This window comes from Dipodomys spectabilis, unplaced genomic scaffold (assembly GCF_019054845.1).
Source record: "Dipodomys spectabilis isolate Male_0828 unplaced genomic scaffold, ASM1905484v1 ptg000157l, whole genome shotgun sequence".
Lineage (NCBI taxonomy): Eukaryota > Metazoa > Chordata > Mammalia > Rodentia > Heteromyidae > Dipodomys > Dipodomys spectabilis.
The window spans coordinates 14,508,077-14,524,349 of NW_024870834.1; the positions used below are offsets into that span (position 1 = coordinate 14,508,077).

Consider the following 16,273-nt stretch of genomic DNA (forward strand, 5'->3'; position numbering starts at 1 on the left):
AATAGCTGACAACACCTATTTCATGAGGTCTTTTCCCGCCTAGCTTTTTGGCAGTAGTGGATTTGGGGCCATTAACTGGGTAGCAATTAGAATGGAGTCTAGAAAAGGAAGGGGACCTTGTTGATAGTATCTGTTTTAAGATGCATCCTTATTATAAAACAAAAAAAAAAAATACTGCCTCCTCTTACCTATGAAACTTTGACATATCAACTATAAGAAAACATTCCCAAGTGAGACTTGGTAAGATATAAAAAACCACACATTTTAATAATGATTAAATGTAACAGTCTTTCAGAGTTGTAGAGCTCTATAAACAGAAGTAGAATTAGGAATATGAAGAGCTGCTCTTTGTGTATGTGTGTGTGCCAGTCCTTAGGGCTTGAATTCAGGGCCTAGGCACTGTCTCTGAGCTTTTTTTTCCCCTCAAGGCGGGTGCTCTACAACTTGAGCCACAGCTCCCCTTTGGGCTTTTTTGGTGGTTAATTGGAGATAAGAATTTTTTTTTTTTGGTTGGTCCTGGGACTTGAACTCTGGGCCTGGGCGCTGTCCCTGCTCTCTTCAGCTCAAGGTGAGCACTCTACCGCTTGAGCCACAACGCCACTTCCAGTGTTCTAGTAGTTTATTGGAGATAAGAGTCTCATGGAATTGCCTGCCCAGGCTGGCTTTGAACTGTGATCCTCAGATCTCAGCCTCCTGAGTAGCTAGGATTATAGGCGTGAGCCACTGGCGCCCAGCTGGAGATAAGAATTTTATGGACTTTCCTGCCCTAGCTGGCTTCAGACTATGATCCTCAGATCTCAGCCTTCTGAGTAGGTAGGCATGAACTACTGGAGTCCAACAAGAGCACATCTTAAAGAAAGTAAAATACATGTTATGTAGTCATTGCTGGGCTATGACAATGATAATACTTTTATGGATCTGCTGGTTGTAATAGCTCTCAGCTAAGGTTGGAATAGCTTTTTTTTTATTCTTTGTGTTTTTACAGCTTTTAGTTGGTTTCTGGTTCATCTAGGATAATACCTTTTGACTGCTTTATGTTTTGACCTGTTAGATATTCATCTCTAGACAAACACTATCAGATCTTAGCCATTTTTGTGTCTTCTTATGATATCTAGTGATCTAGTGTAATGTTCCACACATGTATGAAGATCTTAATGGAATGTCGGGTTGTAATGTTTCAAAGCTGGAAAGAAGAGGTATTGCTCTTGATGTACTTTGGTATCTGTTTAGTTTTAATTTCTCCATGTATCATGGTTGACTTGATTTCCTTGTCCATTTCTTAGGAAATGCTTTCACATCATTTATGATGTAACAAAAAAGTTTTAGGATATTGCTCAGGTATAAAGAATATCAATTTACAGCTATTCTGTGGCTCTTTTGAAACCCTTTGATTTTGTATTTTTGTTTATGTTTTGGGCTTCTGAGGGCTGGGAGGATTGTTGTGCTGTTCTTTAATGTGTGGTATAGCAGTGGCCCTGGAGCTGTAAAGAGAACCAGAAATGGTGAGAACTAAGCCATGTCCATTTTTAAAACCAAGTAGGTTTCCCAAAAGGAATAGCCACTACTTTGTTATTTTATTAATGTCTCCTACACTTTTACTTATTTATTTATACTAAGTAAAAAGAATTGGTAGCAAAAAGTCCACAAAGATTTAATGTATTATTTTACTGAATTATGCACAGTAGGATTTGGACAAGTAGCTCTATGAATATTACATTTCCACCCCGTCTTTTTTAGCTTCCTTCAGCTTATTATTTTTTAAGTCTAGTAAGAGTCTAATACATCACCCATATTTTTTCTCTGTACAAAGTAGTCTTTTCCCTTCCATCTAGAATCACCTTTCTTATACTTATTTTTAAATTTAAATCTAAAATACTTACTGACATGCTGTAGGTACTAGTAATGGTTTCAGGATATTAAGTTGTTACCTTATTATAGAGCTTTTTTATTAGAATCAAATGATTCAGAATAGGAGTTGAATATTTTTACTCTTTATTGGCATAAATAATTTTGGTCAAGTTGCTTCACATTTTTATGTGTTATCAACACAATAGGAATGAATAGTAAAGTTTTCTCTTTTACTGGATTGTTGTGAACACATTACATTGTATACCCAAAAAGGAAATGTGTGTTCTATAGCATAATAGTTCACAATAGTAGGTGAGTACTTAGGCAAATTAGGAGTTGATATGCCTATTAATATTTATAAGCAAATTGTCTAGGTGGAAAGCACTGATGTGTAGAGTTTGCCAGGTGCTGTGGTGGAAATATCCCATCTGGGCTGATAGAAATTTAGGCATCCTGGGACAGGGGCACAGTTGGAAGGAGAAGAGGAGCACATTTTGTTCCTGAGCATCTCTGTTAACTTTGGCAAAAAATCTTACTCACCTATGCTTTTCACAGGACATAAAGAAAACTAAAAGCATTCTACTGCAACTTAAAAATCGTAATTGAGCAATTTTCCTGATGAGAGACTTTATTTTGTGAATTTATTTTTGGGCTGTGAATACAGGATTGCCCATAAAAAAATCAATTCCTTTGTTAATTCAAAGTGGCATCAGTTCTTAGGCGAATTTTGTGGAGTAAATAAAATATAGATTTTTTTTTTCTCAAACTCACAAAACTTCCTTCTAGGAAGTTGTTTCCAATGATTGTGCCTTTATACACCTAATTAATCCCATAGAATAGACTTATAAAAATAGAGGCATGGCTGAGCTATATAGCTTGGTGGTAGACTGCTTGCCTAGTGTGTGCATAGCAGAGAGTACAAACCTTATCACTGCAAGAGGAAAAGACGGAAGAAGAAAAAGAAAACCACCAGGTCCATGTAGCTACCTTTTAGGCATATATTATATATTATTAATATATAATTATATAGTTATTTATATATATATTAAACTGGTTATAGGTGTTTGTTTGCGGATTTTAGTAACTCGGAGGTGTGCTTAGTTAGGATGGGGTTCAAAATCTCCTTATAGCATCCATTTTGAGAGGCAGAGCGATAAGTAGTTGAAAACACAGATGTTAGAATGAATTTTGTGCCTCCTTGGCCATGGTGCCTTGAGGGTGAAATGTGGTGAAACTCTATGGAAAGGTCTTAGAGCAATATTTGCACATAATGTTTATATTGCTGGTATGAAATTCTTTAAGATCCCATATCTGGAACATATTATTAAGTCTCATAAACAATAGATTATTCCCACTGTTTGTTTTTAAAGCCAATTTTGGTTACTTTCAAATTAAGATTTATTATGCCCTTGATGCTGAAATATATTTTCATATTGTTTGAACTTTTCATGTTTATTGTAAGGCCTAATCTTTTTAGCCCCAAAGAGTAGTCTCAAATAATTACATTACACAAAAAAGCGAAATTAAGCCTGGCACTGGTGGCTCATGCCTGTAATCCTAGCTACTCAGGAGGCTGAGATCTGAGGTTCGAGGTTCAAAGCTAGCCCAGACAGGAAAGTCCATGAGACTCTTATCTCCAATAAACCATTCAGAAAACGAAAATGGCGCCATGGCTCAAGTGGTAGGGCATTAGCCTTGAGCTGAAGAGCTGAGGGACAGCACTGAGGCCCAGAGTTCAAGCCCCATGACTGACACAAAAAAACAACCAAAAAAGCGAAATTTGAGGAATTAGAAAGAACTGGAATTTTCAGATTGTTTATGGATGAGGGAATTGATCAGTCTGGAGTACCATTTTATAGCTTGTCCCTTTTGGAAGATTTCTTTTTGGTTGTGGGGCTTGAACTCTGGGCCTGGGCGATGTCCCTCAGCTCTTCAGCTCAAGGCGAGTGTTCTACCACTTAAGCCACACAGTGTCACTTGGAGTTTTCTGGTGGTTTACTGGAGATAAGAATCTCACGGATGTTCCTGCCCAGGCTGGCTTTGAACCATGATCCTCAGATCTTAGCCTCCTGAGTAGCTAGGATTACAGGCGTGAGCCACCGGCACCCAGCTTGGAACATTTCTTTTCCCTGGCTATTGTCACCATCCCTCCTTGTGATTGCAGAATGCCCCAAAGCCTTTATCATTATCCAGCTCATCTCATCTCATTTATTTCTATCAAGTCATTGCTTCTACCTCATTTGCTACTGTAGCACCCAGTGTAGTATAGTAACTGTTTCTTGTGAATGTTCGTATGTTCTGGTGATGAAAGGAATTCACAGAATCTGTAAATTTTAACTTCTGCTTATGAATACATTGAGAGAGCTAATGTTTTGAAATATTTCCCCACTGATATAATATGTAGTATGTTTGGTTTAATTTGACGATAGCCAGTGGGCTTTTTCTCTTTTTCCTTGTCTTTATCCCAGGCAGAGAGCTTAGAAGATAAGAATATTGCTAAAGTTCATCGTTGCCAACTAGAGAAGTTGAAATCACAGTGTGAAAGACTCACAGAGGAATTATCCCAGAATGAAAATGAGAACAAAAAACTCAAGCTAAAGTACCAGTGCTTGAAGGAGCAATTAGAAGAAAAGGTAAAAATATGAATGAGTTCTATTTTAAAAGACTTAATGTCTTTTTTGTTGTTGTTGTTGTTTCTTTTTTTTTTTGTCTTCTTCTTTTGGGGATTGAAGTTGCGTTTGATAAGCAAGTAATTTGCCACTGAGCTACATCTTTGACTTACTTTGAGAGACATTTAAGATTTTTCAATAGTATATTTTTCTTTTAGTTGCTTTTATTTTTTGTTTATGTGGTATGGAGGAATTGATCTCAGGGCCTCATGCATGTTAGGCAAGCACTCTACCACTGAGCCCACATTCCCTGTCCCCAAAGACATTTTACATATTCTATACTAATAAATGGTAACTTTCATAGGAATGTTATATGCTATCAGAACAAAGATGACTTATTAATCACAATGCTGTGATTTTCTAATTTTTTCAATAAAGTTCCTGTTGCATTTCCCTTTTTCTTTTCCAGTGTCTTAAGGTAGGAATTTAGAGACAAAGTACAAAAAAAGGTTTGATGGTTTGCTGAGACCTTTGTATGTATCACGCATTTATGCCAACTCCTGTATGTATGTCAACTCATTTAATTTACACAACTGTTTGGATTAGAACCTGTTTCTAGCCTGTGTAAATTGCTGTACGAGAACGCTGCAGACTATGAATGGCATCTAAACCACAGAGTTTCTCATTGTCTAGGAGGTTGTGGGGTCTAGGACCAGGTACTGTGAGATTGAGGGTCTGAGGGGGTCAGATGGTGTCTTCTCACTGTGTCCTCCCACTGTAGAAGGGACAAGGGAGCTGCCTATGTTCCTTTTTACAAACATTGATCCCATTTGTGACAATTCCACTCTTGAGACCTCACCATCTTCTAGAAGCTTCACCTCATCCCCGAGTACTACCACATTGCAATATTATATTTCTGTGTATAAATATGTGGGTGACACATCTATGGCTGATCTATGTGGAAACCACAGTTTAAAATAATGATTAAATGCTCATTCTATACTAATCTGCATAGTAATTTTAAAAAATTTCATAAGTGGGTTGTAGCTTTGTCCATCTCTACATACCACTTTTGTTTTCAGTAGAAAGAGATATACTTTAACTAATGTTTATTATCTTGGGTGGAGTAATCCAGATTTACTACTTTTGGGGCTCTTTGTATCAAAAAATCAACTAATATATGAAGTTTCATTTCCTGTATTATTTTTGTACTTATCTTGAGCACCTTATCCTATGTCAATGATGTTTAATTGAGATATATGGGATAAGAATCATGAGCATAATCAGTGACTAATAGATATTATTATGTTTCCAAATGCATACTGATTAATGATCTAACCATTCAGTCAAATATTAGTAAATATTTTTAGACTGTACATTGTTTGCTTATAGTGTTTACTGCTACTGATCCACATAACAAGAGAGTGTAGCATTTTGCTGATGTTTATGTCAAACTTTGACTTTGTTTGAGACATATGGCATATTAGTGGCCGCCATGTGATAGCGCTGGCAGATCTTGTAGTCCGTCAACAGTGTGATATTGAAGATATAAGTTCTAAGCCCATCACTGTTAGACAGTTTCCTAGGATGCTTGCTAGTTGAGAAGAGGTACCACATCTTGTCCATTTTTGTAGCTCAAAATCAGAGACAGCGCCTGACACATAACTTATAACCAAATTATAAAGAGGCATGCGTATGTACACATATGCGCATACACACACACACACACACACACACACACACACACACACACACACACACACACACACACGTAAGTTGGCTGTAGGAAATAAAAATTGAAAAAGAGACAACAAAAATATGTTTCCAGACAAGAAAAGTCCAAGATTACTATTTAAGCAAAGTAATGAACTTCCTAAATGCAAGCTATACATATTGAAGGAGATTTACACTGTGTTAATAACCTAATGGGAAGCTTTAGTGTTTGTTGAGCAAAGTTATGTTCTTTTTTTTTTTTTTTCCGGTTGGTCATGGGGCTTGAACTCTGGGCCTGGGTGCTGTCCCTGAGCTGTTCAGCTCAAGGTAAGCACTCTACCACTTGAGCTCCAGTGTCACTTCTGGTTTTCTGGTGTTAATTGGAGATAAGAATCTCAAGACCTTTCCTGCCCAGGCTGACTTTGAACCATGATCATCAGATTTCAGCCTCCTGATTAGCTAGGATTACGGCATGAGCCACCAGCGCCCAGCTAAAGTGATATTCTTAATCACCCATCCTCAGTGTGAATATGTAATGTTGTTATTTCTTATACCTTGAAAAATTTTTTGCTATTCTTTTTTTTGTGGCTTTCTTTACAGCTATGCTTCTTGTCGTGTTATATTACTTGATAAGGTAAGGAATGTTTAAATTCCATGAAGATTCTTATATAGTTAGGACTGTGGTATTATTAATCAGTAGTAGAAGATTTCTGTTAGCACATAAGCACAGAATATCTAAATTTGCCATATTTCCCTATGATAATAAAATACATTTTTCCTAACATCTGATTTTGCTTTGACAAATATTATTTTTCTGTTTTACATGACAAAGAGAATAAGGATTATGTAACCAACAGAATTTTTACATTTGCATTAGGACTTTATTATGAGCTTCTTACCAGTAAAAAAACTTTTTTGAAATGTTACAGAAATAATTTTTCCTATGTATAGTATTGTAAAAGTTTATTATTCTTTTTGCTTAAGTTTTATAGGAAAATATTTTATTTCCTCCTTTGTCCCAAAAGAATCCTGTTGATATTAATCTTTTGATTCTCTCAGCATTTACATGGAAACTTGTACTCTAGTCTCTGAGAAGCATTTTTATTGCTTTAACTGAATATGTAACTCAACAAGAGTTAGTAAATAATGAAATCAACTTTGTTAAATTAGGAGGCTTGTATAGTGCAAGTCTTTAAAAGTTTGTATAGTGCAAGTTTTTAACGTCTGATTTATATAGATCTGTATCTGAGCTAAGTTTTAAAAAAATGTTCATATTTCAGAGCTGGGCATCATGTCTACAGGTGTAACCTTATCTTTTTAGAGACTGAGGCAATGAAGAGATTGAGTTTCAGGCTGGCCATGGCTACAAAGTGAGACCCTGTCTCAAAATTTTTTTTATTGTGATAAGTAGAGGTTTATTAATGATCCTATATTGTAGTGATTTTAAGTAATGTTATAGTAGATTTATTGAAGATTGATTTTAATTTTGATTATAATTGCATAATATTTGAAATAATTTGTTGTTAGAGTTAAGAAATCATTGTTTCATACATTATTGTACTTATACTGTCATTGTCAGTATTCCTTTGGCTTTATGAGAAAGATGGCCATATTGTGAAATAATACATAAGTCCAATAATACCTAAGTCCAACAAAACTTAAGAAAAATGTTGGTTTTCCGCTGTTGGTAAAATAAACTTGTTGATAGTGTTCATTTTCCTTATATAAGAAAATGAGAAATTTATGTATAGGAATATATTTTTCAGTATATTCTAACCAGAATTATGAAAACATGCTTCTTGCTTGTTACCTGGAAGAAGTCGGAGATGTTGCAACCTTCACTTTAGGTTTCCCCTTTAATGTCTATCCATTATCACATCATTTGTGTAACTTTCCTGTGTCACAGGAGAAGCTGTTGTATGGTCACCATAATTTTCAGTTACCTAGCCTTCACAGTGTTGAAAAATTCTTGAATTCTTGAATTCTTGAAAGTCTTCAACTTTTTCTACTCCACCGAAGACTGGGTGCTAGTTTTGGTTTCACAAGTCTTGTTTTGGAATTCATAAGGTAGCACTGGGTTAGTGAAGCAAGTGATTTTGATTGTTCTAACCACTTGATCCTTGTAATTGTGAAATATAAAAGGACTCTGAACAACATTGATTCCCAACATCTTATGTTATAGAGAAGTCTGTCCCAGAGAGTTAAATTGACTTGCCCAAGAACTGTAGCTGCCCCTTGGTAGAAATGGAAGTAAGACTCAAGGTTGCCAAGTCCATTCTTTCCATTGTACCAGACTTTGTAGGAACCAAGTTGTACTAGCATATAGATCTTGTAGGTTATTTGAGATGCTCGGTTACTTAGTACTTGTTTAGTTCAAAAGCTTTACTTAGTTGTCTTTAAAGATCCTTGTTTTTACTTAGGAGATAAGTTATGATCACAAATTATAGACACTGAAAAGTAGAACCTTACCTGGAGAACAAGTCAGAACCCATATACTCTCCTTCCTAACCGTGAAATGCTTTACTTAAATAATCTGAGAATGAAATTTATTAACATTTTAAGTCTATGACTATTATGGATGAGAAAACATTGGGAATAATTGTCTTTCTCAGAATCCATACTCTTTAAGCCATGATTATATTTCACAGTTTTAAGTGTGATTAGGATGATCATATTTTCAGTGTTAGATTCTGAAAACTGAGAAAATACCTTGACTTATCCAACAGTCCATAGAAGTAGGATATGTATTATTCTTCTTTATTTAGGATCAGAAAAATGAGTTACATTCATGTTTTTTTCCATTATATTGAAGTTTAAGGCTATTTCATTCAATCAGTTACCAGGTTCTTTTTTTTATACACACTTTAGAATGAGAATTTTCACTCATATTATTGCAAAAAGTATAATCAATGTCTGAAAATTTCACATAAAACCTATTTGTGAAAAGGTTTCAGTATTAAAAATACTTCATTTTGTAAATGGAGAGTGGATGTTAAGTACTCTCACTATAAAATAATTCTCTTTGATAATACATTTCAGAATAGGTTTCATCAATTCATAATGTCTAAAATTATACAATTCTTCCAGGGACAGGTTGTTCACATTTGTAATCCTAGGTACTCAGGAGGATGAAATTTGAGGATCATGTTTTGAAGTCAGCCTATTCAGTTAAGTCTGTGAGATTCTTATCTCTAGTTAACCACCAAAAAGTCAAAAATGAACCTTTGGCTCAAGTGGTGGAGTGCTATCCATGAGCAAAGAGGCTCAGGGACAGTGCCCATACCCTGATTTCAAGCCCCAGGACAAGCACCAAAAACAAACAAAAAAACCCCACAACAACCGCACAGTGCCATCAATCTTAAAAATTGTGTTTTACTTCTAATTTGAGCAGGAATTCATGGTTGCTGTTTATTTTTGAAAATGTACAATTTTTCCATATATGCTCTATGAAGTACTTTTTTTTTTTTTTTTTTTTACAAAATCGTATTTTCATATTTTGACTAAGAACTACTTGATGGCAGAATTTTCTGATTTCTGGTTTCAATTTTTTTTTTTTACTAGAAATAATGAAGAAGCAAATGAGCTATTGATTTCTAGCATTTATTTTAATGATTAAACTTTAGGCCATTTTTAGGCAGACCCTTTTTTTTGAGTAGCTTAAATTATGTGAGTAAAATAAAACTACCAAATATTAACTTGTACACAGTAGGATAGGAAGAACTCCCTATCACATAGACTTCAGTGCTTGCTTCAACTCACCCAGTCCTTGTGGGCTTTGGTTTGCCCTACAAGGCAGCAGCATAAAATGTTTGCCCAGGCTTATTTTCATTGAGCTTCTCTTTTGTTGACATTTAGAGCAATAATAATTCAGTTTTGTCATTTGGTCATGATCCAGCAACATTCTGTATACTCTCGGAAAAAATTGGTAGAATTAAGTATCCCATGCAGACACATTAGGTATACTATTAGAAGATACGTTTATAATTTTTTAATGTTCTTTTTGTAAGGAAAAATGTGCATGGAAGTATCCCATAAGGAATCAACAAGGAGAGTAAGAAATCCTAATGGGTTTAAACATTTCTCCTGAGATGAGTGATACTTTCTTTTCATTTGAAAATTAAACAACACTCATTCCAAATGCACATTTTGAAACTCTAGTTGTGTGTTGCTTTGTTCATATTTTGTTTCAGACATAGAAGTACATAAAAAGTAGATGATTTAAAATAACTAGTGTTACTTTCTGTCCTGAGTATTTGACTTAAGAGAAATATGTAATAAATACAAAATGATCTTAATAATAAATGCAGAAAATACCCCTTAGAAGGTATTTTTGTTTCCAACTTTGAATATTAATGTCTAGGAATGAGGCCAATGCATATCCTAGCACTTTTTGATTATGCTGCTAATGATCTTTCAATTACTCAATACTCTCCTAGAAAAGGATACTAAAAAGCCAAGGCAAGAATCATTTCCTTAACTGAGGTTAAAAGTTTAAATTTGAATTTCCATTCTATTTGTTTATACTTTATGGATAACTTTTGTAATTTTGCTGAAAATAATTGAGTGTTTGAAACCATTCATTTCCAGGGTTTAACACGCATCAATCATGTAGTCAATATTCTGATAAGCAATTTATTTTTCTATTTCTATTGTTTTAGTGAGTCAACCAGATTTGAACTCAGGGTCTGACATTTATTAGACAGGCATTGTAACACTGGACCATTCCCCCACTCTCTTTTTTCTTTCTTTTATTTTTCCTATAAGGATTCAGGTATTTTTTCCTGTGGAGCTGGCTTTAGTCTGTGATATTCTCTGTCTGTCTGTCTCTGTCTCTGTCTCTGTCTCTGTCTTTCTCTCTCTCTCTCCTCCCCCTCTCTCCCTGTCTTTCTGACTCTGTGCACTATTCCTGAGCTTTTGTGCTCAAGGCTAGTGCTCTACAAGTGGAGCTGCACTTCTGGCTTTTTTTGGTTAATTGGAGATAAAAGACTCATGTTCTTTTCTGCTCAAGCTGTCTTCAAACCATGATCTTCATATCTCAGCCTCCTGAATAGCTTGGATTATAGGCATGAGCTATCAATGTCTAGCTTATTCTGTAATTCTACCACGTAGCTGGGATTTATGGGCTTACATTATCATGCTTGGCTTATTAATTGAGAAAGGTTGGTAACTTTGATTCCAAATCTCTCCCAATCTCTTCCCAATCTGCCTCCCAAGTAGCTGATATTATAGCTATGAGCCCCAGTGCCTCAGTATGACTTTTAATAAACTACTAATCGTGCTTCTTTTCTTTTGGGACTAACTATAAATATCAGTTTAAGAAGGAACAGAGTATATCTCTGGTCTGTGTGGCTACATCATATCTTGATGAACAGCACCAAGGTGAGAGTTGATCTATGCGTTCAAGAGAGATCACAGAACAATACGGGGAAGCCACAAAGAGAAAGGAGATGGGCCAGCATTTGTCTGGTATAACAACGCTTATAGTAAGACTTAATCAGGTCCCAAGAGAGCAACATTACTTCCTTCTGATGGCGGTGGTCCAAGTGGCCCCGCAATTGGGTGCTACCTCCTAAAGGACTATTTTTCTCTGACATCAACATGAAGAACCAAACCTCCCCTGAATGAATTTTTACCCTTATTTTTGCCATTCTACAAGGCAGTTTATGAATACAATGCATCTTGATCAGTGTCACCCCTTTCTTTCATTGTTCTCACTCATCCCTCTTATCCCACCCCTTTCCTCACTTTTCTTACTTTTTGTAGGATATAGATGGAATTCTTGATTGCATTCATTAATCTTTATTCTCTTCACTTGTATTCTCTTCTTCTTCTCTTCCCCCCACCCCATACCTTTCAGGTACCCATTTCCTGGTGTTTATTTCACCAGTGAATTCTTGAGGGAAGAAAACATCCTAAGTTAAGAATTCAGATCCTAAGCACTGAGAGAGGATGAAGAACAGTATGGTTTAAATTTAGAAGCCCAATAAAATTAAAGCAAGTGGGGAAAAAGCAGGAAATTTATAGCATTTGTAATAATGAGGAAGTAATGCACTCTGTTGGAACTTGTGATGTTCGTGTTGGATGACTGTCAGAAATATCATGGAAGGAATTTCTGAAGTAGAAGGTAGTTGAACCTACTGATCTTGAATTCTTGTGAGCCCATCAATCTGGGGCTTTCCCTCCAAAGGAAATTTGGTCATGTCATACTATCTCACAAAGGGTGATGGAGATGGGCAGGAAAGTTTATCCTCACTGAAGTGATCATATATAGAGCACTGACAATATCAATGGTATTTATTTATTTATTTATGTCGGTCTTGGGGCTTGAACTCTGGGCTTGGGCACTGTCCCTGTGCTCTTAAGCTCAAGGCGAGCGCTCTACAGCTTGAGCCAATGCGCCACTTCCAATATCAACGTGTTTTTTTTTTTTTTTTGGTCCGGTTGTGGGGCCTGAACTCTGGGCCTGGGCGCTGTCCCTCAGCTCTTCAGCTCAAGGCTAGCGCTCTACCACTTGAGCCACAGTGCCACTTCCGGCTTTTTTTCTTTTTGCTTATGTGGTGCTGGGGAATCAAACCCAGAGCCTCATGCATGCAAGGCAAGCGCTCTACAGCTGAGCCACCTTCCCAGCCCCAAATATCAACATTTTTAAGAATGTAAAAAACTATGCTGGTGTCGTGGTAAAGCACCTGCCTAACAAGTTGAAGCTGTGAAGTAAAATTCTAGTACGGCAACAGAAATAGCTAATTATGGCAAAATTGTTTTCATCAGTAATACACAAAAAGATGATAGTGGATTAAACAGATGACTGTGAAGGGAGTGAGGAAAAATATTTTATGAGAACATTGTTGTGAACTGAATTCATTAGATTAAGTATATGGACAGTCCTCTGACATATCAGTGACCCTGATACAGTATTTTCTCTATTAGCAATGTACAAGTGAGACTATTACAGTCTCTTGATGGCCTTATGTTTATGTAGAAGAACCCTCCTAGCATAATTCAGGATCCCCTTTGGGTATAGAGCTGCAGGGCATTGTCAAATTGGAGTCTTCAAATTACCATGGGCTTGATGCTATTTAAATGTTATTTCATAAAATGAACTCTGCTCTGATTTTCTGTTTGTTAACCCACATTCTGATTGTAATTTGACTTTCCATCTAGTTCATGCTAAAGGGAGATAGTGCAATAGTTATGCTGATACAAACATTGTGATCCATATGGCAGTTGTGGTTCTCATCGTGAACTAATGTAGTTAACTGAATTGCATTCAAGTTTGTACATTAATGTTGCTCTACTGCTGAAAGATGACTCTACTCAGAGTACCTAAATGAAAGAAGGTCTCCTTTCTAAGTTTTCAAAGCTGAGAGCCAGACTAAGGTGGTGGATTGAGTTGAGCTTTTCTTATTGGAAGTAGTTCAGCTTATATCGGAGTTGCAGAAGTCAGAAATGGCCAGGAAGACATGAGAAACTGTACTTAAGAGTAAAATTCGGTAGAAAGGAGGCAGGTGAAGCTGTAGAAAATGGCTGACAGTTTTCTGTCATTTTGAGTTGAGCATGTTTTGTTCATTTAACGTAAGTTGAAATGAAAGAAAAAACATTTATCCTTCATTTGGTAAAACATCTTCCTTTTATGATTAATTTTCAATGACTTGATTTCCTTGTTATTTCTTTGAAATTCAAGCTGCTTCTCCCTCCCCGCCCCCGCCATAATTTCCCTGGTTTTGTTGTATTTAATTAAGAAAATATTTTGAGGTTTCTTCATACTAACCAGTGATCAGGACTTTGATTCACTGTTTATATTTAAAAATCTAGTAATTGTTTTATTCAATTATGAGTCTTATGCAATAAAACTTTGAATTTCTCCAGTACATATTAACCAGCTTTATTATCCAAATTGCTAGGGATCAAATGTGTTTCAGATTTTGGAATAGTTGCAGTGACTGTTCTTGTTAAGTATCTTTAGTCCAAAATCCAAGTGTTTCAAAATATGAAACATTCTGAGTGTTATATTAGTGTTGAAGATGTTCTGGATTTTGGGATACTTTAGATTTGGGTTGTTGGATTAAGGATTTTACATTGAGTCTGTAGAGGGCGGCAAGGCGCAAGTGGTAGAGTGTCTGCCTTGCAAGGTCAAGGCCTTGAGTTCAATCCCCAAAGAAATTCTTGAATGAAAGTGTGTAATCATAATGGTTGAGAATTGATTGCCCTAGAAGAGGCTCTAAGTACTGTACTCTCTTAACAGATTCTGGAAAAACCCTTTTCATGAAATATATTTTCTTACTTGGACTACATCTCCATTTGCTCTTATCAAATTTCTGTGACTTAAATGCATGTGTGTAGTGTGATTGTATGTAAAATGTTAGATTCTTTTTTGCACTGTGAACTTTTTTTTCCTTCTTGACCTTTTTGTTGCCATTATTAAGGAGTTGTACAAAGAATGTTAGGATTTAAAATATGTTTTAACTGCATTAAGGTAACATGTTTTTCTGTACTTAAGAAATTAATGGCATCATATTTTGTAGTTTACATTCCCAATGTTTTACTGATATTTAGGGCAAACTGGTAGCATTAGCTTTTTTTACCCTCTGATTCACTAATGACAATATTATTAAATATAAAGGATTGTATCTTGTTTATTTTGTTTTTAGAATTATTGAAGTATTGTTTGCTGTGTTTTCTTACAACTTCCCAAACTTCTTTTTTTGGTCAGTCATGGGGCTTGAACTCTGGGCCTAAGCAGTCCCTCAACTCTTCAGCTCAAAGTTAGTGCTCTACCACTTGAGCTATCATGCCACTTCTGGTTTTCTGAGTGGTTTATTGGAGATAAGAGTCCCATGGACTTTCCTGCCTAGGCTGGCTTTGAACTGTGATCATCAGATCTCAACCTGAGTAGCTAGGATTACAGGCGTGAGCCACCGGCACCCGACTATTGACGTCTGCATTCTATAACTTTACCTCATTTCACAGGCAGGCAGAGTGTTTCATATTAGCAAAGTAAAGGGACCGACAAAATCAAGTGTGTATTCTAATTCACTTCCTTGCTTTGGTGATCCAGATAAGTATTTCTTGGCTTTTTTAAAATGATTGACTCTCTTTTCAATTTCACAGGAAAAGCATATAAGTAATGAAGAAGAACACTTACGGAGAATGGAAGAGGCCAGATTGCAACTCAAAGATCAACTTCTTTGTCTGGAGACTGAACAGGAATCCATTCTTGGCGTGATAGGAAAGGAAATTGATGCAGCCTGTAAAACTTTCTCTAAGGATTCAATGGAGAAATTGAAAGTAATTATGAGTTCTCATTGTACCTTAAATTTACAGTTAGTTTCCTAATCTATAATTATAATGGGATTATAATATATGATTACCTAGTGGTCACTTTTTATTTTAGAAAGTTTTATGAAGTGAAATAACTTCTTAAATTTTAAGGAATGAAGCATAGTATTCCTTGCATAGTAATGGTGTGAGATAATTCCATTGAATTACCTCTGTGTATATCACTGTATAAAAGAAAATGCTTTATAAAAGTCAGCACTTCTGAGTAAGGAAAATATTTTGAGTCAAGAGGCTTGGGATTTGTCATTATCATAGACAGTTTTGGTGCTGGTCGTATAGTACCTGCTACCATCTATTGGGTTCTGTGTGAGGTCCTAAGTAAGTATTGTTCAGACAGTCACTAAGCCTGAAAACTACCCAATCTATAAAGTATTTTAATCAAATTCACTGTAGAGAAAACCAGACCATCTATAGGAGTTAAGTAATGTGACACTGGATATCTACATAGTTAAATGTTAAACTAAGACTTTAAACTTTGAGGTTCTAATTCTGGAAGCTAAGTAAGTAACCACTTAGAGCGTATATTAAGCTTACTTTTTCCTTTGCTTAAAATCTAATGTTCCTCATTGACTTATATGGCTCTAGGATAGATAGAGAACATTGTATTACTTTGATTTCCTGTACCCATAGCATAATGTGGTCTAGCGTCACTTAGAGTGATATTCTTTATTTCATGATCCCACAGCACTCCAAAGTATGGTATTATGTCTGAAAGATTTTCCTCTTCATGTGTTCTTTTTATTTTGTAATCCTTTTTCTCTTTCCAC

General features: G+C 35.8%; 1 protein-coding gene across 2 annotated transcripts in view; it reads left to right on the forward strand.

The window, feature by feature from the left end:
- The window catches only part of Cep128 (centrosomal protein 128), a 303,824-nt gene that overhangs the window by 115,627 nt on the left and 171,924 nt on the right, over window positions 1–16,273 (forward strand). For both annotated transcript variants that reach the window (XM_042692797.1, XM_042692798.1), the window contains 2 exons: window positions 4,317–4,481; window positions 15,279–15,455. In XM_042692797.1, the coding sequence (XP_042548731.1) occupies window positions 4,317–4,481; window positions 15,279–15,455 (342 nt within the window). The remainder of the gene's footprint in view (window positions 1–4,316; window positions 4,482–15,278; window positions 15,456–16,273) is intronic.